The following is a 21,080-nucleotide window of genomic DNA, read 5'->3' as shown; positions in this document are numbered from 1 at the left end:
ATGACATTTCAAACAAGACTTTAATATGACAAGGTACAAAAATAATCACTTATTTATGCCGGTGACTGAACTTGAGTTTTCTGCGCCACTGCAATCTGAGTATATGGTACAGGATAAGACTGTTACAGAGGTGTGAACTACATACGTCGTGACGGGAGGGAAATATATTAATTAACCCCCTTATTGTTAAAAAAGTTACTGAACTGATTAGTTAAAAAGTGTTTTGTCCCTTTCTCATAAATACACAAGTCAACATGACAGATAAAGAGAAACTATTATTAGCTAATTCAGGTTTATGAAGCGTTTAAGAATATGTAACGCCATAATACGGTTACAGAGGTGTGAACTACATGTGTGTTGAAGGAAGGGACGTAAATTAAGTTGCTAATGCCCACTTGCACCAACCAGCACTTAACTCAGGGTTAGTGGGCTGTCAATGCTGCCATCCGTCAAATTCCATATAAAATGGTGGGTTAACTCTTCTTTTTCGTTGGTGCAAGTGGCCCTAAGTTGTCTTTTTGTTTCAGGTTGGGATCACAAGCTTGCTGACCGGTCGTCGCTGCCGCCGGCTTCTCAGCTCCGGGCAGTCGGCGCGCTCGCTCGCCTCGCCGCCCTACATGCGCTGGGCGCGCTCCCTGCACGACCTGCTCGAGGTAACACACACACACACACACACACACAGCTCCGGGCAGTCGGCGCGCTCGCTCGCCTCGCCGCCCTACATGCGCTGGGCGCGCTCCCTGCACGACCTGCTCGAGGTAACACACACACACACACATAAGTCGACTTTCGTGAGATATATACAGGATAATTGAAATTAAGAAAATATAGATACTAATTTAACTTTTCCTTAATTTTTATACAAACTTTTCGAGAACTGCTGACATGCGCTGCGCATGCATGCGCATACGATTCTGTACGACTTGGTCGAGGTAACACACTCACACACCCATACACTACACACCACACACAGAGGCGGCTTGTGGCTGTAATATGTGGGTGTTCACTCAAACTCTCATTGTGAGCACCAAGATCTTACATGTATGTAGATACCTAGTATGACGGTACTCCTGTGTGGATTTTCGATATGCTGAATCTAAGGCCTTGCATATTTCCTTACGACCGATCATTCAAACGGGTTTCAGTCCATGCACACTCACCACCTCCGTCGTCCGCGCCACTTCCATATAAAAGAAATGGAAAAACAGTTTGTCACTTTTGTCACACTCACAATAACCACTGGGCTTTTAATTCTAATCGTGTTGCTAAAGTTTTTTCACACTTTTATAAATGTCACATTGCATCCATCCATACTCACACACTGAAATTATTTTACACTTGCAATTAAAACAATTTAATTATGCGGTTTCAAATTAAGTCTAAATCGTATTCCCGCGGGTGCCTAAAACTTGTTTACTTAAGTAACAAAATAGCGCGCGAAATAAGTACGAGGATGACAGCGGCGCGCATCGCGCCTGCGCTGTGCAACGTGGCGGCAATCAAGGACAAACGCACAGACCTATATCGAGATAGAAGGAAAAAGCTCGGCGGTTGACAAGACCAACCGTGTAACATTTTGCATGAACACTTGACGTCACGAATATGAGTTGACTCGACAGTTTGAATAGCTAATTTTTACGTCGCTCGTAATCTAAGAACAAATGAAATTATTTTCATTACACGCATTGTTATGACACTTATTTCTTTTTTATATACATATCGCTCGCTTTGAACGCACGCCAAGTCGAGGTTGTCAAATTAAAGCCGCAATGAACAAAAGACTGTCGTTTGCGGCGAGGAAAGAGGTCGTTGAGTCTTCTTTTTGCCACGCGAATGATACTTTTGCCTTCTATTTTGATATAGTTCTGTGGTCGGTGCGGCGCTCCCGATTTACCTAATATTTCATAGATAATCGTCTGTCTCACGCGTGGAGCTGTGTCTAAGCTTCTCTTTCGCTCTTACTGAATTTTCTATTGATGAATGCATTGAATCTTTTTCCATAGGAGCGCAATTGAAAGCGCTCCGTTGAGCGCGGTGCGTATGAAATTGTAGGAAGGGAGTTGGCGGAGTAATAGTCAGTTTAATGAACTTTTAAGAAATATAAGTAATTGTTTAATTGGGCTTAACTTTTTTGCGATACTTTTTTAAAATAGTAGTACATTAATTAGAGGTATCATAACTGATGTATTACTATAATTTACTTGTGATTATTTCTGGGAGTGCACCGCACAAGCGCACTTTAGGGCGAGCCGCTACTGACCACACATCCCCCATTCAGTCTTCGCTCTGGCTCGCTTCGTCATCCTACATGCGCTGCGCATGCCACGAGGAAATTTCCTCTTATGCTAGCGTGGTCGAATATATTTCGTTGATAATTTGCGAGATTTCCGTTAGACGCAAGACAAATCTCGACTGGGGGTCAATTGTAACTGATCCATTTTTTCGATTATTACACTATGATGTTGAGTTCTACATGTATCCACTGAACACACCTACCATATATAACCGATGGACACTCTATTTAATAATGTAAACATTGTAAAACATGGAAAATCTGGACCAGTTACATTTATCCTCCAGTCGAGATTTGCCCCACTGTACCTTAGTTGCGAATTCGACTCAGATTTTGCAATCGCTTTTTATCTATCGACAGCAGTTTTTTCTTCTTTGTCTCGTTCTCACAATGAATCATGTGTGCAGGACGCAGAGGGCGTGCGGCTGTTCCGCAAGTTCGTGGGCGGCGCCGGCGCGCTGCACGTGGACCGGCTCAACTTCCACTTCGCCGTGCAGGGCCTGCGCCAGGAGACCGAGCAGGCCAAGATCCGGCAGGTCGTCTCCGCCATATACAAGTGAGTCTATATCTCAGTAGCAAAACGTCGCGCCTCACATTGGTCATTAATAGCACAGAATATATAATAGTGCAGTCAGTTGCAGAGAAACCACAAATTTGTATGCAAGGCGTGCTACTTTTCTCTGCAGATAACTGTACAAGAGAGAAGGCTCACTCCTTCTGATGTTCAGAGATGCGCCGTTCTAAATTATTACCTACATTGCCGCATAAAGGGACCCACGCGTTGAACTAACTCCCCAATGAATCTTTAATCTTGTTACTGTTGCTCAGTATGGTCAGCTGATAACTACAATGCCTTCAAAGAGGGTGTTAATAGTCTCTCTCTCTCTCTCTAAAAACACTGAATTTATTGATGTACTCTCTTTTTCTCGAGGCTTCGCCCGCGTACTAAAAGTAATCTTATTTAAATGTTGAACTTTGAACCCCCATTTCACCCCCTTAGGAGGTGAATTTTGATAAATCCTTTCTTAGTGCTCCTCTGCACCTTATAAGGAACTTTCATGCCAAATTTGGAATCTCTAGGACCAGCGGTTTCGGCTGTGCGTTGATATGTCAGTCAGTCAGTTTCTTGTTTTATATTTGATGAATGTGTGTTGTCAGGTTCCTCCGCAAGTCGGCGCTGGCGATGCCGGAGGAGCTGAAGGCGCGCGTGAAGGCGGCGCTGCGCGACGGCGCGCCGCTCGAGAAGACCGTTTTCGACCGCATGGAGCAGGAGGTACGCCACTAGTGTACAGGTGTCTCCGCCAGGCGGCGCTCATGTCGGAGGAGCGGAAGGCGGCGCTCGCGACGGCGCGCCGCTCGAGAAGACCGTCTTCGACCGCATGGAGCAGGAGGTACGCCACTAGTGTACAGGTGTCTCCGCCAGGCGGCGCTCATGTCGGAGGAGCGGAAGGCGGCGCTCGCGACGGCGCGCCGCTCGAGAAGACCGTCTTCGACCGCATGGAGCAGGAGGTACACTCCCTTAAACTATTTTTGGACACGGGTCACAACTGGATGAGACTAGCTCGGGACAGGGACAAGTGGCCTACTAGAAGAGAGATCTATACTCAGCAGTAGGCGATAAAAGGCTGATGATGATGATAATGGTGATGATGAAAAACACAATCAATAAAAGTTCAGGGACCCATTTCTCGAAAGTTATTAGTCTAATAATATTAGTGTGTCGTCATGGCAACCCATACGATTTGACAGTTCGTGGACTAATAATACACTCAGCGTCAAAAAAATCGCACCTCTCAATCGGTTTCGTTCAAGCGGTTATAACCCTTATATTATATAAGGAAAAGTATGACTATGTGGCCTTATTTGAAAGGTAATCTAACGCTCTATTGGGAAATGCCATAAAATTCATGACATTTTTCAGAAAAAATGAAAATTTTCAGGAAAAAGGAATCAACATGCAATCAGGTTAAAATTTTAACAGAAATCAAACACAATAAAATCAACAATATCGGAAAAAATGACCTTAAAACTAAACTTAAAACCTAGTGTTTCCTCCCTCTGGCCCTTCGTGTAGCTTCCAGGCAATCGGTTATGGACCTGATCAGTGTTACGATCCGTTTTTGAGGAATGTTGTTCCACTCCTCAATAACTGCGGCTTCCAGCTGGTCGAGGGTGGCTGGAGCAGGATCCCGCGGCCAAACAAGCAGTTTTAACTCATCCCAGAGATGCTCGATGGGGTTCAGGTAGGGGCTCGTTGCTGGCTACTCCATTACGGTGCATTCCGACCTCATGCAGGGATTCCCGCACTGTCAAGGCAGTATGGCAACGGGCGTTGACGTGCATAAATTGGAAGTCAAGTCCAACAAACTCAGCGTACGGCACCTCATGTTCTTCCAAGATCTCCTTAATGTACCTGCCAGCAGTTAAGGACCCCTCAAAATGACCACAGCCAGTGCAGGAAACGCAGACGAGATCCGTTTTGCCGTCGATGGAAATGCCGCCCCAGAACATGCACGCGCCGCTCCCGTAACAGACTGTTTCTTCGGTGCAGACTGGTGTAAAGTGCTTTCCTTGACTCCTGTACACCCTCTTGCGTCTGTCGTTTGCGTAAATAAACCCCCTCGTCTCATCGGGGAACAGAACTTTCCTCCATTGCTGCAACGTCCAATCCTCGTGCACTCGGGAAAATTGCCTTCTGGCAATTCGATGCTCTAGCTTCAATTGGGGGCCCCCTGCCAGCTGTTCGGGGTAACATTTTCTTCTCCAATAATCTTCTTCTGATCGTGGAGACACTCACTGCAGTTCTTCGAGCTGTCCTAAGCAGTATCTGCAGCTCAGCAGCGGTCAGAAAGCGGTTCCGCAAAGAGGCCGATAGAATGTACCGGTCGTCTCTAGCGGTGGTGCAGCGTCTTCTCCCAGATTCAGGCTTCCTAATGTAGCCACAGATCTCCAGGAACCGCAGCAAGCCTCGTCGCACCCGGAAACGGCTTATGCTTAGGCGTTCAGCAACTTGCTACTGCCATAGTCCGTTTAGGAGCAGTGCCACCACTTGAGCTTTTCTGTAGCTTTTTCTGGTGCTGTAACCGTATTCTGAAGGTTTTATCTTTCTGCAGGTGTTCAGTAGTGTCCTCGATGACTTTTAGAATACAAATTATTAGGGATGTACCGACTAGTCGCCGACTAGTCGGGAAAGCCGACTATCCGGCCACATTTGTAGTCGGCGATTAGTCGGCGACTAGTCGGCAAAAAGGGCCGATTAGTCGGCACTTCATTAGTGATAGAAAAACAGTACAAAATTAAATTACCATCTGAAAATTATGGTTGTATTATGTAACTATTCGTAATTCCTGTTTTTTGTCAAAATAACAAATATCTGTATTTATCACAGAAATAAATATCCTACCTAGGATTATCAACTTCATAGGCAGGATCACTACCCACTAAGCCAAGCCGGTTGTCAAAAATGGAAAATGTATATAAATATTGTCATGAACCTTTGAACTTGTAAAAAATCATGAAAAGCGCGTTCGAAGGACCAAAAATGACATTCAAAATGTGAATTTAGTCGAAAATTATTTTTTGGCCGACTAGCCGACTAGTCGGCCGACTAATCGGCCACCCAAGCGCCGACTAGTCGGTAGTCGGCCTAGTCGGCCAAATCAATAGTCGGTACATCCCTACAAATTATCCATATGACCACCGTTACACCTCCTTTTAAACCCGTCTAGGGTAGCACACCTAGACCCATTAAAATCGCATCAGTACCCTTTTTTTTTTTAAACCACCGTAGATTGGCGATTATTGTTTTTAAGAAAGTTGTACACCTTTTTTCTTAAAGGGCTTTAATTGTGCTTTAAAATGATACCAATATTGATAGGTTACAGCCAATAAAATTAGAGCTATATTTGCTTGAAACGAGTTTTGCGCGAGGTGCGATTTTTTTGTCGCTGAGTGTATTAGTCTAATATCGTTCGAGAAATGGGCCCCAGGTAGTTGTATTATAGGTCAGCCATGCTCTTTCTCAACCTTCAGCTCATGCTCAGCCGGGCTTTCCTAGTGAAACGCCAAATGATCCTGTGTTAAGAATTAAGATTCATAAGATTACTTCCTGAACGTCATCTTTAAGCCATTTTATCTTGTGACTCAGGGTAATAAAGTAAAATTGTCTGTGTGGTGGATTGTGTCGATCTAGTGTCTTTGACGCTAGACGCTGATCGAAACGCAGCCTGGCTCTGTCGCGCCAATACGAAAGAGCGATAGAGATAGCTACCATAACAATTTTTCTCACTTAATGGTCTCACCCGAAGACCAGCGCTGGAAGTCGCCAGCAATATGCTGAGCGAGGCCATTTCGTGGCACTTTATTACTATTTTATGTCAGTGTAAAATTGTTTATTATCTGTGAGCTTTCGAATAAAACTAGCTTTTGCCCGCGGCTTCGCTCACGTTGTTCGAAAATTGCCGAATGCTCCATACAAACTTCCACCCCCATTGTAGGGAAGTGGGGGGTTAGAAAGAGACAAAAAGTAGCCTATGTCACTCTCCATCCCTTCAACTACCTCCACTTAAAAAAATCACGTCTATTTATTCGTCGCTCCGTTTTGCCGTGAAAGACGCATAAACATACAGACACAAACACTTTCCCATTTATAATATTAGTATGGATTAACTATATTATCGTAAGCGTTTGTGTATTTGGCTACGCGGCTAAAACAATTACGAAAAATTTTATAGAGTCCATGTTTTTCTCATCGATGCTTCAAAACATCCCCAATAAGTTTGTCAAGTTTTCAGAAGAAGTAATTGTGGCTTATGCCCCCAGGTGACGCGAGCTATAACGGAGTCCACCTACCAAGCGTTCCTGCTGAGCGAAGCGTATGTGTCGTACGTGTCGGCCGCCACGCAGCCCCTATCGTCGCCCGACGCCTCGCCGCCCGCGCCTAGAGAGGTAATTCGATATAGATATACTTCGTTTTTTTTAGCATTAGAGAGACCTGTCACGAACGAGATATAAGGTTTTTTATCGGGCACATTCTGCGGATCGAACAGTGAATACGAGTTAATAAATATCTCGTATTTATTAACACATATATTACTCAGAGTTGTGAACAGATAAGAAACATAACTTTGGTTAATTTATATTCTAAGATGTAAAACTCAGATTAAAAAACCTAAAGAGGCAGAGTTCTCACACTATTCTCTATTTTAATCGTCACTGTCACTATCTATATACACTATCTACACTATGTACATAAGTTCCGAGAAATCAGTGGTATCGGCCGAAATCGAAGAAGAAAGGTTTACGACCACTGCTTCTTCGTTTACCCGTTTGACAGATAATTCTAATCTTAAAAGAAACGTAGTATAGAATATTCTGCTCCTAGATGCTAACGCTTAAGGAAACAATTCGCAGGCCGAGCGTGCACGCACGGTCGCGTCGCGTGATAAAGTTTATAACGTCAGGCAGTCGTTTTACCACTTTATGCAAGTGTGACAGGGACACACCGACGTGATACGGTTTATCACAGTAGTGTGCTGGTGCACTGCATTGAGCGTGTACGCTAGCAAATGCCGGCCATTTACTTTATAAAAACTGTTTAAAAAGTTACATCTTAGTTGAAGTCATTGAATCTTTAGTTGAATACCTTTGCACATGTTATCAAATAATTTCCCTGTTTTAGTTTGTAAGTTATTTTTTCTGCCTGAGATACAGGATCTCCCTAGTTCAGGCACGGACATGGTGAAGCCTATTTTGTGTTAATATAGTTTATGGCCTGTTTATAACTGCTATTTTTGGTACATGAATATATATATTTTTTTATCTAACCGATACAATTCTGGAAATCTTCAGTATGCGTCCTTTTTCTGTGGCTATAGAATCAGAAATTGTTACTTGGGTTAGATTTGATTTTTTTTACTTAACTGTATAATAGTTTATTGTTGTTAATGAAATAAAAATAGTATTAGTTAGTAGTCGAGCGCGCCCAAAAATTCCAATTAAAACCATCTGGCATGATAACTTAATGTGTTTATTTATTCAGGTGAACCTAGGTCTCGCCACGCTGCACGAGGGGCAGGAGTTAGGAGCGGGAGCGACGGCGGGAGCGGGCGCGGTGCCCGCGCGGCTCACGCACGACGCGCTGCTCGCCACGCAAGCGCGCCGTCTGCACCACGACCATGCGCCGTACGTACTGCCTTATTTATACCTACCTTAAACAATAGCCCCCTTATTCCATAAACGTTCACTAATGTTATCAAGCCGGTAAAGTTCGTTTGTCCCTTTCCGACGTATTGGAGTGATAGAAAGGGACAATAGTTATTTGTTATACAAGGGGGCAAAGTTGTATTTTAACGCCGAGTGTGGAATTGAAAAACGAGCAAGTGAAAAGAGTCTATAGTTGAACCACGAGCGAAGCGAGTGGTTCGAGAATAGAATCCTGAACTTGCGAGTTTTTTAACACACGTGAAGTAAAATACATTTGCACCCGAGTGTAACACAAAACTACAACGCAAAAAATGCGTTTATCACTGCTTCCAGTATTTCCACAGGTGGTAAATCATCTTTATAACTAGATTCACCTACTTTTATCAATTTTAAAGCAGTTAATTTGACTTTATTCAAGGTCAAATTACTTTACCCACTAGTGGATAAAATGCGTTTTTACCCGCTGGTATTAAAGGACAAAACACGTGTTTCCGAGCTAGTGAGAAGAAAACGAACTTTATCGGCTTGATAACTTTAGTGAATGTTCATGAATATAAAGGGGGTAAAGCATTAAGTGTGTGTCTTGATATTTTTGAGCAACTCGGCAGCTCTCGGGAGCTTCACTATTATAGTGATATCAAATTATCCCATATTTTTAATATTGTTACCAGTTGTCGCAGTGTAAATTTGATTAGTGCTAGTTTTGATAAACTTTTAGTTTAGATAGATATTAGATTAGTTTTTTTTTAATGAAGTAAGTTGCTGTTGAAAGTGCTCTTATCAACAAACCATAGTTGGTAGTTTTTGCCAGAATAAGTATATTATTACATTTATTACTGATGTGTTCTAGAACTTCAAGATTCTATCAGTTACTATAAAAGATGTCCATGAATTTTAAAATGTTCAGATTCAGAAAAGGACTAAAACCAATCCAGTATATAAGTGATTTCATAATGTTCTAAATTCATGGACTATCTAGGTTTTGTGACCCCATCCTTAGCAGCTTTTTACATTTTTATTTCATCAAACAGTCTTGACCCCCATAGCATGACACAACCTATAATTGTTAGTAAAGAGCTGACATTTCTGCAAAATATCTAAGTTAGACATGTAACTATGTCTTATTCAAGAAATATTGTATACATTGAGCCATTGTACTCTGCAGAAATTTCAGCCCTGTTTTCACCATTTTTATTTCGTTACGTTTTAATTAGTTGCCCTGGCAGCTTATCTGATGTGTCGTATCGTTTGCCCCCATGCCTGCATGCCGCCGCGCTAACGCTGCGTTGCCGCCGATCCCTCCCACCCACCCCCGTCAACCCTTCGCTTACCCGTCTTAACCCTGCGGCTGGCAGCAGTAAGCACCGCACGAAGTCGGTATATAGCGCGCACGTCACCTACGCGGGCTACACGCCGGCGTCGCGGCAGGACTCCGAGCGGGCCAGCCTCAGCAGCGGCCGCACGGACAGCGATGTCGTCTCGCTCTCCGGGAGCAGCGTGTAAGTGTTAGACAAAGACAACTAGCTCTAAATGCCACCGGCTTTTAAGGAAGATTCCGAGAATTGAAGCGGCCGTACAAACTGCTCGTTCGCTGAGGATATCTTGCTCTCTAGTATACAGTATAAGGACGACTCAGTAATAATTCTTCTAAAACAATTTGCGCCGCACAGTTTGTCCTTGAGTAGCGATGCGCGAAGGTGCAGACGGTACATGCGGAACCGGATGATGCCGGTCGCGTCAGTACGCGCCGCGCTGCGTGACGCTACCAAGGTCGCGCGCGGCGCGAGCGAGAGAGCCAAATACCAATCGCGGGAGATTAACTACTGAGCCGTCCTTATACTTTGCTAGTAGGTACTCTGTAAGTATACTTGTTTATACAGTTGGACTGAACTGCAGTGTGGCACCGTCTGGGATGCATTAGGACATCACTATCGCTGGCCCTCTATATCTGTTAGTGAGCGTCAACTCTTGGAACATTCATGCTACTGCTTCTACAAATGTAGAATCCGACGAATTTTATTTAAAGTAAGTACTTGCACTGTCCTGCTTATTAATTTAATTTACCGTTTTCTCCCTAGTAAATACTCGTATTATTGTGTTCCTTGCACGAGTTTTTATCATATAGTTTTTGTATTATAGCTTTGATTTTGTTTCAAGCATTACCTTAATTTAATTAAAAATCACCACAATTTCATCGTGCACCCTGTTACCTAAAACGATTCTAATATTAGCGTTGCTCGCACCGCACAATGTCTTACATTACTCTTCGATGCGAAAGGAACTTTATCCACGAAATAATTCCATGCCGATGTATAACTCCACTCCGATAGCACACTAAGTTTTTTTTTTTTATTAATTTATTATACAGTTTCTAGTTTTTTCGCCAAACTTACGTTTAACGGCGAAATGAAGCACTCATTTTCAAAGTTAGTACCTTAAATTATATTAAAAGACTTATTCTAGTGTTAATAGATAATAATATCTTATCAATTACTGTGTGTGAGGCCTCAGTGCACGCTCATATTAGGCGTGCGGCGTGCATGTCAATCAATTGGAGCTCATACAAATGTCCTGAGTCGACGTAGCATAGATTGTATGCACGCCCCGCCGAACGCTCCGCACCGAACGTCCACTTTGGCCTTACGGCTCAGCCACGACATTGGTCTAAGCGAACGCGGCCATCGAGACACAGCGATGGGTCCACTTTGCTGCCTTCAGGTGTCTGATTTAGACGGCGTGCGAACTCGCATGCGATTTTAGTTATATTGCGGGCTGTTGAGGTTACACACAATTTTGCACAGCCATCAAGTACCGCAATGTAATAAAACTACTTATATACTTATTTATACTAGGGTGTCAAAGACATCTTTTCGCCTGTCGCATGTGATGTGACGAGTGTCGATTGGTAGTAACAATAGTGTGTGACAGGGACGGGTTGTCGGTGCGGGGGACCCGCGAGCGGGCGCGGCGGCCGCGGCTGCCCGGCCTCGACCGGAACGCGGTCATTAACAAGGAGCAGGACACTGCCATGGTGAGTCCATAATGTATAATACTATGACTGGCGGCTGGTGAACATTTCTGCTGACCACTTACAATTTTAGGTACTCCATTCCACTTCAAAAGCGCCCTAAATGTATCACTCCATGGGTTAAAATTAAAATGTAGCAAAGTGAACGTGTGTTCTTCCTTCATGTTTTCATAGAAACTCACGAACGTATCATGCTAGTTCGGTCAACGTTAATACTTCTTGTAGTGATACTGACTGAAATAACGTGACACGTTCGTGGGTTTCCGTGAAAATACTAAGAAAAACGTTTCGCAATACATCTGTAGACAGTGCGCTGTGTGGAAATATTCACGTGACTATTCATCAGTGGCGTGGCGTGAAAATTTTCGTTGATAAAGCCAACCCGGCTTTCGGATCTGCTTTGTGTGAACTTCTACCGATACTGGAGAATTTTAGGAACCCGTAATCGAGTTGTATCGACGCCCCGCCACTGCTATTCATATCATGTCATCTCGATAGAGATTTTTGATTGAAATTTGTCGATGTACGACTGATGTTGACTAGCTTTTAGCTTTTTTTACTGTCCTTAGTGCATTCCGAAAAAATACTTTGACATTTGAAGTTTCAAGTCATGTTTAATTTACAGACTACCTATGTCGAACAAGTCAGTTAAAATGAAACCGCAGAATCTATACATGTTTTTGTTATACACAGGTGATCCCGCGAACGCAGCGGATGTCAGCGGAGGCGCTGCGCGTATTACCTCCCGCCGAGTTCGCTCCTCTCCTCATAGAGAAACTGGAGCGGGTGCAGCGCGACCAGGTGCTGAAGGAACGGCTTGAGCGACGCCTACAAGAGGTAACCATAGTAACCAAGTTTACAGGTCGATTCAAAAGCTCAGCTCAGGCAGGAATGGAACAAATGAGTAAATGAAAATATGCATGTGTGTGACGGATAAACCAATTAAGTTCTAACTCTTTACAGTTACAATTGTATTGATACAGGTGTTTATTCATACAATCAAAGTTTTGTTCATTTTATTCATGCCAGTTGCCATGTATCGACCTGTACCTCTTTGTCCTATTTTAAAAATGTTATAATGACATCTAGCGACACAACTCGACAAAGCAGAAAACAGCTACAACAATCTGCTTAAAAAGTTATCTTGACACACTTGAGACAGTCATGACCCATTTTAATCGAAAGGAAAAACCTACATTGAACCAATTTAATGCAGTGCAGGTATATGTTACGACTACTTTTTTCCTTACTCCTTGTTCTTGTATAGCATGGCGGCCCTGCCAGAGTCGTCTCAAGCGACCTAATTCTATTGAAACACTCATTCCATAATCTATTTTGATATTTACAATATAATAAAAAATAAGAGTTCCATATTCAAACAAAAACAAATGTAGGAGGAGGCTATAGCAGTTATTTCGTTGCAGGGTGACGGAGAGGACGCGTCGACGCAAGCGCTGCCTCCGCAGCTGGTGGCGGCGGCCATTCGCGAGAAGCTGCAGCTGGACGACGATAACGATCAGGATATCCTCGGTGAGTCTTCCTCAGAAGTGCAATGCGTGTGCAATCGTAGCAAGCCTGCACACACATTATATTTCGGCTATGTGATTCTATGGTTTTAGTACATTGTAATTGTAAGTTAAGTCAACCTCTAAGAAATTATTGGTACGGGATAGAAATGGTATAAATTTTAGTAGATAAGTAGTTTTATGATAATAGTACACACGGTGTATAAAGGAAAAGACGAAATTGCGTTTGTCTGTAAATGAAAGATTTTTATTTCAATAAATTCCTCTTCTAACTAACACAGTGTTTGATCATTACGGTACTTACCTGTAAATGAAAGAAACTACATTTGAAGCCCTTTCTTTAGCAATTCTTTATAAAATAATTATATTTTGTATCATGAATAAATGTTTCTTTATTTTATCCGTCATTCAAGACAATGTCAATTATGACACCGAACTTATTTATGGCCAATGCGGATAGACAAGTTTGGTATTAAAGAAAGAGGTATATACCGATTTTCTTTACATAAGTTGTATTCGATTTGTGGCTTTTCTAGTCGGAATTTATTTTACGGTCATATACAAGCTTTTGATCCTGGATAGCGGGAGGAACGATTGACAAAAAAAACCTAAATTACCTCTCAATTTGAAATCAAGGGAAGGTCTTCTATGCATGGGTTTGTAGTAGCCGGTCTCACGGGCCTATCGTCCAGATAAACCTGTACAACGGTACCCTTCCCCCGCAGACCAGCACGTGTCCCGCGTGTGGTCGGAGCGCACGCCGGGCGCGTCGCCGCCGGGCGGGCGCCGCGCGCGCCGCGCTCCTCACGCGCACGCGCCGCACGCGCGCCGCGCGCCCTCCGCGCTCTCCGCCGACTCGGGACACTGCGACGCCAGCGAGCGCGCGCACCCGCCGCTCTCCCACTCCAGGTAACTATACCACACGGGTACCTTCCCCCACAGACCGGGGGCCCATTTCTCAACACTGAAAGTTACAAGCGGAAGTCTCTTTCAACTTGTCATATTAGACATTGGGCATTCGACACGTGTCCCGCGTGTGGGCGGAGCGCGCTCACCCGCCGCTCTCCCACTCCAGGTAACTAGCTTACCTACCCCCACAGAAATGAGCATTCGGCACGTGTCCCATTGCGTACCTTCTAGTGAGCATTCGGCACGGCGCGCGCGTACCCGCCGCTTTCACACTCTAGGTAAGTTACACATCCGCAGGATTTCCATATGAAGAAAGGAGAACCGACTGGAAGTATCCGAACCTTAAGCTATACCCGACTTTGTTGCGGTGCACGGTACGTAGCCGAATGGCACAAACGCTCACGAAACGAAACGCTCGTAAGATATCTATCTCTATCGCTCTTGCGTATTGGCGCGACAGAGCCAGACTACCTTTCGCGGCGTTTCGTTTTCGTTTCACGTCGCAAAAATGCCTTTCGGCTACGGGGCCAGGTCAGCCAGGTGACTACTTCTGAAACCGACACGTTCAGAATTTATCGATTAAGGTGATCAACCACATACTTCTGAAACCGACACGTTCAGAATTTATCGATTTAAAAGTTGAACTTTGCCAACAATTTTAACGTCATGCAACGCTTTAGTGGAACCTGCACAGTACCAACGGATCCCCTTACGTCGGATTTTATGAGTTATGACTCTATTTCTGCTCTGGGCTTTGTCCATTTTCTCTTAATACAGGGTTCCCAATGTCGCCTTCCAAAATCGTCGTTTAAAATTAGTATGACAAATTATTTTGATCACATTTATTATAATTTTTGGACAATTTTACTCATAATCACAACATACAGTTCCCTCCGCAGATCGTTCTCGAAGAAGACGGTGACAGAGCTGACGGACAGCGGCGTGTCCGTGGTGAGCGACGGCGCCAGCGCGGGCGGGCGCGTGCTGCAGTGGATGGCGGAGGGCGAGCGCAGCCGCCGCGACAAGGAGCACTCGCGCGCCTCCTCCGCCGAGCGCGACGAGCCGCGCCGTCCGCGCGCGGGGCTGAAGCCGCGGTCAGTGTCTACACACACCTGTCTATTGTGAACGACAAACGATCATGCGCTATGACAATGTGAAATGCACAGCTTCTCGCCCGCGAGTCCATACTTGAAGTCGCTCTTGATGTATGGACTCGCGCGTGAGAACGCAAATTGTGCTAAACAGTCAGTGGGTGACAGTTAAACGGCTCGGATAATTTGAAACTGTATATTTCTCACATAATTATGTTTAATACCAAAACACGCACACTCAAAATGATGTAGCAAATGTTTAAAAAAAATAGTTGCTACTTAAAAATCTAGTAAATATATATCTACTTGGTCATTAACTACCATTTTCGTGTAACAGTGGTACCGGCAGCGGGCGCAGCGGCACGGGCGGCAGCGGCAGCGGCAGGGAAGCGGCGAGCACACGGTGGTGGTGGTGTCCTTCCTGGACGAGGCGGTGCCGTACCGCTTCAAGGTGCCGCAGGTGCCGCTCACGCTGCGCACCTTCAAGGACTTCCTGCCGAGGAAGGGCAACTACAGGTAACACATTACTCTTATACCTGCCCTAAACAATCCTGGTCACTAGCCTCGTTATTTATAAACGTTTACTAAACTTGACAAGCCGCTAATAATCGTTTGTCCCTTTTCGACGCTTGTCAACTTTAGTAAAAATTTATGAATACGGTGGTGTCCGTTTTGGATGATTCACGGTTAGTTTCAGAAGAACTGACCGGAATATAGACCCAATATTAGCCTAATTATGATAATTTAACTTTAACTTTGACATGTAAAATTGTTAATTTTATGAATAAATGAATATGAATATTTCGACATAGTTACATGCGGCATGATCAGGGGTAACTGCACATAGCGGGTGGATGTCATAGTTGTGTACACAGCGCACGGTCTAGCCTCATTCGTGCGCGTCCACTCGCTATCTTCTGTTACCCGGTTACCTTGACGCAATTAACTCCAGGTGACTTATCGACATGCTGGATGAATCCGGCTTCAGTAAACAGTCTTCGAAATCAAGCTATTTGAATGTATTTATTATCTATCTTATCTTACAAGCAGAGCATGACATAATTGAACGTATATTTTGTTGTAGATACTTCTTCAAGACGGAGTGCGCCGACCTGGACAACACTGTGATCCAGGAAGAGGTTAGCAACGATGCCGACACGCTGCCCATGTTCGAGGGCAAGGTCATGGCGCGCGTCAAGGCCGTCGAGTGAACGCACGCTTTGTTCGACGTGCACGCTACGCGCAGCGAGTTCGTGCACGAGTGTTCTGTAAGGTGGAGTCTGGACCGCATATAGTCAGATAATGTTATAAGGGCCACTTGCACCAACGAACATGGACGGTTAACCCACCATTTTATATGGAATTTACTACTAACCCTGAGTTAAGTGGTGCAAGTGGGCCTAAGACTTATAAGTTGCCTTATTGCGTGCTTTTATAAACCCGTACAGCCTGTAATGTAATTCCGTATTACCTAGCTTGCCCTTGTTAAAAATGTGGAAAAGTTTGATATGAAAATTTATTTTTATATTTTAATAACAATATACATTCAGCTTCGAATCAGTTCTTATGAAGGTTTATTCTATCTAGTGTATCATTCAATCTTGTAATGCAGTCGTTAGCTAGGCCATATTGAAGAAACACGTACATTTTGATAATGTTTGTCAAAAATAAGGTCACAAATTTATTAACAGTGCATCAATCAATCTACTACTTTAGTCGCTAAAATGGATCTAACAACATTTGAGACATTTTAAATCGAAATTGATTTAATCGTATGTCACGAATATAGCAAATAACAAGTTTTATAGAATACAACCAGTCGACAAGAATACTAATCTAAAAGCTATAGGTCAACATGTAAACAATTGAGCCACTCTGCTGCATCTGGTGGCTGGTTTGTATCGAAATAAGGCAACTTGTATAGTTTAGTCATCAAAGTTGATTAAAAAAAGAGTCATGCACAATCTCATACTTGTGATAGATGTATGAACATCTGACGAATTATGAAATTTATAAATGAATATGAGCAGGTTATCACTATCGTATCGATACTGATTATTCGTTGTGCTAAATATATTTAGTAAATTATTGTGTATCGAATGAAACGGTTCAAAACCAAAATCAATTGTTTTGCCAATGTGTACGTGTATGGACGTTTACTATTATCATCGAATAGTTTTATTGACGACTCACACTTGTCTTGACAGTGCGGAGCTAGAATGTTTAAAATTATTTATTTTATAGAAATCAGTGATAAGTACAATCGCTATATACGCGACATCTTTATTTGGTTCCTCAAATGTTGAAATTCGAACACAGTGATAGTGATTATTTGTAATGTTTCATTTTATTTGGAACATATAAACATTCCTTAATGTTGCGATGTCTAAATATTATGAAAAATACAAATTAGATAACCTAAAACTCAGTGAGTGTGGTTGAATTTCATCGACGATTTTGATGAGGTCTTGATGGCGTCAGCAAACTCGTCCTTCTCAAGGTTCCTTTGACAGTGTCATGGTACGTTGATCGCGTAGTTTTATTATTTTTACACGGAGCTAGTTCAGTACGCTTGTACAATATATTTTAAGGCCGCTCGGTAAGCCACGTTTTATTATTAATTCTTATATCGGCTGTCTGGACACTAGGCTAAATGATCAGTATTTATATTAAGATAAATGAGTGGGTCAATTCTTTTTGTTGATATTTTGTCCCAGGCGATAATGATAAATAGCATTGTTTATTCGACAAATTTACCTATTACTTTCTTCGAACATTCTAACAAGTAGATGTCTTAAGTATGAAAACAGATTCAGATGTATGGAGATTAGATTATACATTCCATATTCAGATGTTTAAATACCAATACCCAGTTTTAAATGGGGATAGTAACCATGACAACGATAAAAAAAAGTTGATTTTACCGAGTACTGTCATTATGGGTCTAGTGTCCGACTTGCTCTTGCAGCTTTACACGACCACTGTTGCACGTCTGCACAAATTATAAAAAAAAATCAATATCAATGCAATCGAAATACATTTAAGTGTTATTTTGCGCTGTCGTGCAACAGAGTCGTGTCAAGCCAAATCTAGTGTTATTTGAATGACTGCTTAGTTTGTATATTTTTAAATTAATAACTTAGATATAGTTACGACGTGTTCTGTTTAAAATTTATTACTTCGTTAAATTGACTTTCGGAATTTTGAGATGTTAATGAATTACTGTTCAAGGAGGAGACACTAGTTCTAGTAAAACATGTATACTCCAATTGCTAATTCGAGTCCAAAAAAACTACGACAGATACGTCAATGTCACAGCTGTCAATGTCACTGTCAAAATACTTTTCAGGTTTCCGGTTGGGACGCCATCATAGCGGTTTCGTGTCGTGAATAATTTATTTTTCTTTTACTCATTAATGTTGTTTAAAGTGTAATATTGATAGCGTATTATGCAGTAAACTAATGGTGTAGTGAGAAGCTGATGAAGAATTGTTCTCGAAACGCGTTTAGCCTCTTTTTTGTCGTAAACGGCCGGTTGTCCACGTGCTCTTGTAAAATCTAGCTATCAATTTACAAGTGCTAAGTCACCGTACAATGTCGTACTTACCGTACAAAAATTACTAATATTAGCTCATATCACCTTGACACTGGCGAAATAGTCCCAATGGACTGAAGCCATTTAATTTTAAAAACTGAACTGAACCTTCTACATTCTTTATTTGGCACGTAAGAAATCCAAGAATACTTGATGATAAAATTGTGGAGAAAATTTTTTTTAGTTTTTTTGTTTTAATTCTCATACGTCAAATTAGTTCCACCGGTCGCCACTAATGAAAATGTTGGTAATTCGCATTATATTACGTGTATATGTGACAATCAACATCACCTTCATTCACGTTGCTAATAATAATAAAACTTAAACCAGACAAACGTATGCACTAAAGCTGCCCTATCTCAGTCAGGTGCAATTTTCGCCAATGTTTATTAAATTAGTCATTGGAGTCTAACAACCCATTACCAATATTAGAATGTTATTGCTGAAGGGTAGCACCTGAACTGGCTCTCAGAATGGCGCGTGGCGAAGTCAGGGGCTCACGAAAGGTATTTCCTTAGCGTATTGAACGAGTGCCCAATGTATCTCTGAGACTCCTCAGGAGATTTGGAACCATAAATTGAAGAACATTACTCAAACTTACATACTCTCTTTAAGGTAAAACAATAGATCATTACATGTGCCATTTTTTATCTAAAAGGTTCATAAGTGTCGGTTGTCAATAAAGCGCTACTTGCATATTAACGTCTGTCTATCATATATCAGAGATGTAGTCTGTATAATTGTATATCTGTGTATCATACATAATAATAAATTCAAATACAGTTTGACAGACCATGGTGTCATGGCCGCTTCCAAAACAATGGCAGCCGTGGCAACCATAAAGCCCACTATACACTATTTCGCTGATTAGCTAATTGTAAAATATATGTATAAAAAATTGGTCACAATATCTATATCATCAATAGTTTGTTCTATACCGCAAAATATAGCACCAAATGTTATTGATACCTGAAGTGATACAAGCGCAATACCAACTTTACAACTAAAAATCACGGAAAAAAAGAAAAAAAATCGAGCGTCCTAGTATTTATGTAAATAATAAAAGACTATTAAATATATAAATCAAAGGATTGAAATAAATAATAAATAATTTATCTTGGCGTGTGTTTTTATAAAAAAGGATTATACTATTTTAAAAACATTTTATTGCAGTGGCAACATCGTAGTAGTTTTTTTGGACTCGAATTAGCAATTGGAGTATAGGTATGTTGTCGTTACCATCTGTCGCAAAAATAAACTCTTTTTAATACAATAACTAGCAAATTCAGACACATAGATTACTCAAAACATATCACCCTACCTAAATTTTGTTACAAATTTGTCTCAAATGGTTTAGTCTAAGTCATTGATACAATTTTTTTATCGAAATTCAACTTTAAAGCTTCTTTTTCCGTATTTTATACAAGAACCAGTGGTCTTCTCCAAAACAGTTGCTACAATGAATTTATGAATCTTCCATCGTGTGAGAGGATCTCATGTAACTAAACGTTTTCCATGAAGTAAGAGTGAACAATGAAACTGAGAATATTTCCGTTCTGCAGCTGTGAATAGGACTTACTTAGCGAAATAGAATAAGTCAGTATACTACGGACTGGTTGCGACATTTTCTTTGACCCTTTGAGCACCAAAAACGTTAACTGACGCGTAAGGCTATATCCCAATATCAACTTAAATGATCTGACAAGATTTAAGGTAACGCGCCTCATATGAAAGATGTACGTATAAACTTTTTTTGCGGTCAAAGGGTTAACAAAACATGCAGAACACAACCTAAGACCTGTGTTTACTTAACCAGTATTATGCTATTTATATCCAATGGATAATTCTGCCAAGTATTTTATTACTAAACGCTACCTTTTCTACGATCTATTTTTAACCCGTATTTCTTAAACTTGTTCTAGGACTGAAATTTTTCCGCTTGTCAGTTTTATCCATTAGAATTAATTTATCTGCTTGCCCAGTGTATTAAAAAAAATACTTACACAATCCAGTGAACCGATTTGATAGATTTACTAAAGACGCTCCAAAATAGAATATACCAAGTAGTTAGTGTTCAAGTCTCTTATACCGAGAGTTATATTTTCGCAGCCAGTTATCAGACACCTAGAATTAAAAAAAAACCTGAATATACACTATGTAGATATTAGTAAATCTATCAATTCCGTATAGCTGTACCATTGCACACCCGCCCAGTGTTCGTCGGCCAGTCAGTTCCACTACTCGCCTAGTCCATGTCGACCCGCGTCACGTACTTATTGTTTCGCCTACTGTATGTACCATATAGCGTAAGTTAGTGTATCCGGTCCAGCGGCGCCGGGCCGCCACGCGGGCCGCGCTCGCCCCCGCCGAGATTCGGGTGCGGAAATATGTGCCTTCAATGTTAATACATTTTTCATAGTTGATGCTTCTATTA

At 42.0% G+C, this 21,080-nt stretch overlaps 1 protein-coding gene across 1 annotated transcript in view; it reads left to right on the top strand.

Moving 5' to 3' along the window:
* LOC125233045 (axin) overlaps positions 1-21,080 on the top strand; it is a 127,547-nt gene that overhangs the window by 93,355 nt on the left and 13,112 nt on the right. Inside the window, 15 exon segments of the mRNA XM_048138887.1 lie at positions 528-573; positions 575-758; positions 2,701-2,849; positions 3,452-3,566; positions 7,115-7,240; positions 8,334-8,476; positions 9,856-9,996; positions 11,426-11,528; positions 12,219-12,362; positions 12,950-13,055; positions 13,777-13,960; positions 14,848-15,060; positions 15,389-15,432; positions 15,435-15,567; positions 16,136-18,383. Of these exon segments, the coding sequence (XP_047994844.1) occupies positions 528-573; positions 575-758; positions 2,701-2,849; positions 3,452-3,566; positions 7,115-7,240; positions 8,334-8,476; positions 9,856-9,996; positions 11,426-11,528; positions 12,219-12,362; positions 12,950-13,055; positions 13,777-13,960; positions 14,848-15,060; positions 15,389-15,432; positions 15,435-15,567; positions 16,136-16,262 (1,958 nt within the window). The 3' untranslated portion in view covers positions 16,263-18,383.

This window comes from Leguminivora glycinivorella, chromosome 14 (genome assembly GCF_023078275.1).
Source record: "Leguminivora glycinivorella isolate SPB_JAAS2020 chromosome 14, LegGlyc_1.1, whole genome shotgun sequence".
NCBI lineage: Eukaryota > Metazoa > Arthropoda > Insecta > Lepidoptera > Tortricidae > Leguminivora > Leguminivora glycinivorella.
The sequence above is the reverse complement of the archived record's forward strand: the minus strand, read 5'-3'. Positions and strand labels throughout refer to the sequence as shown.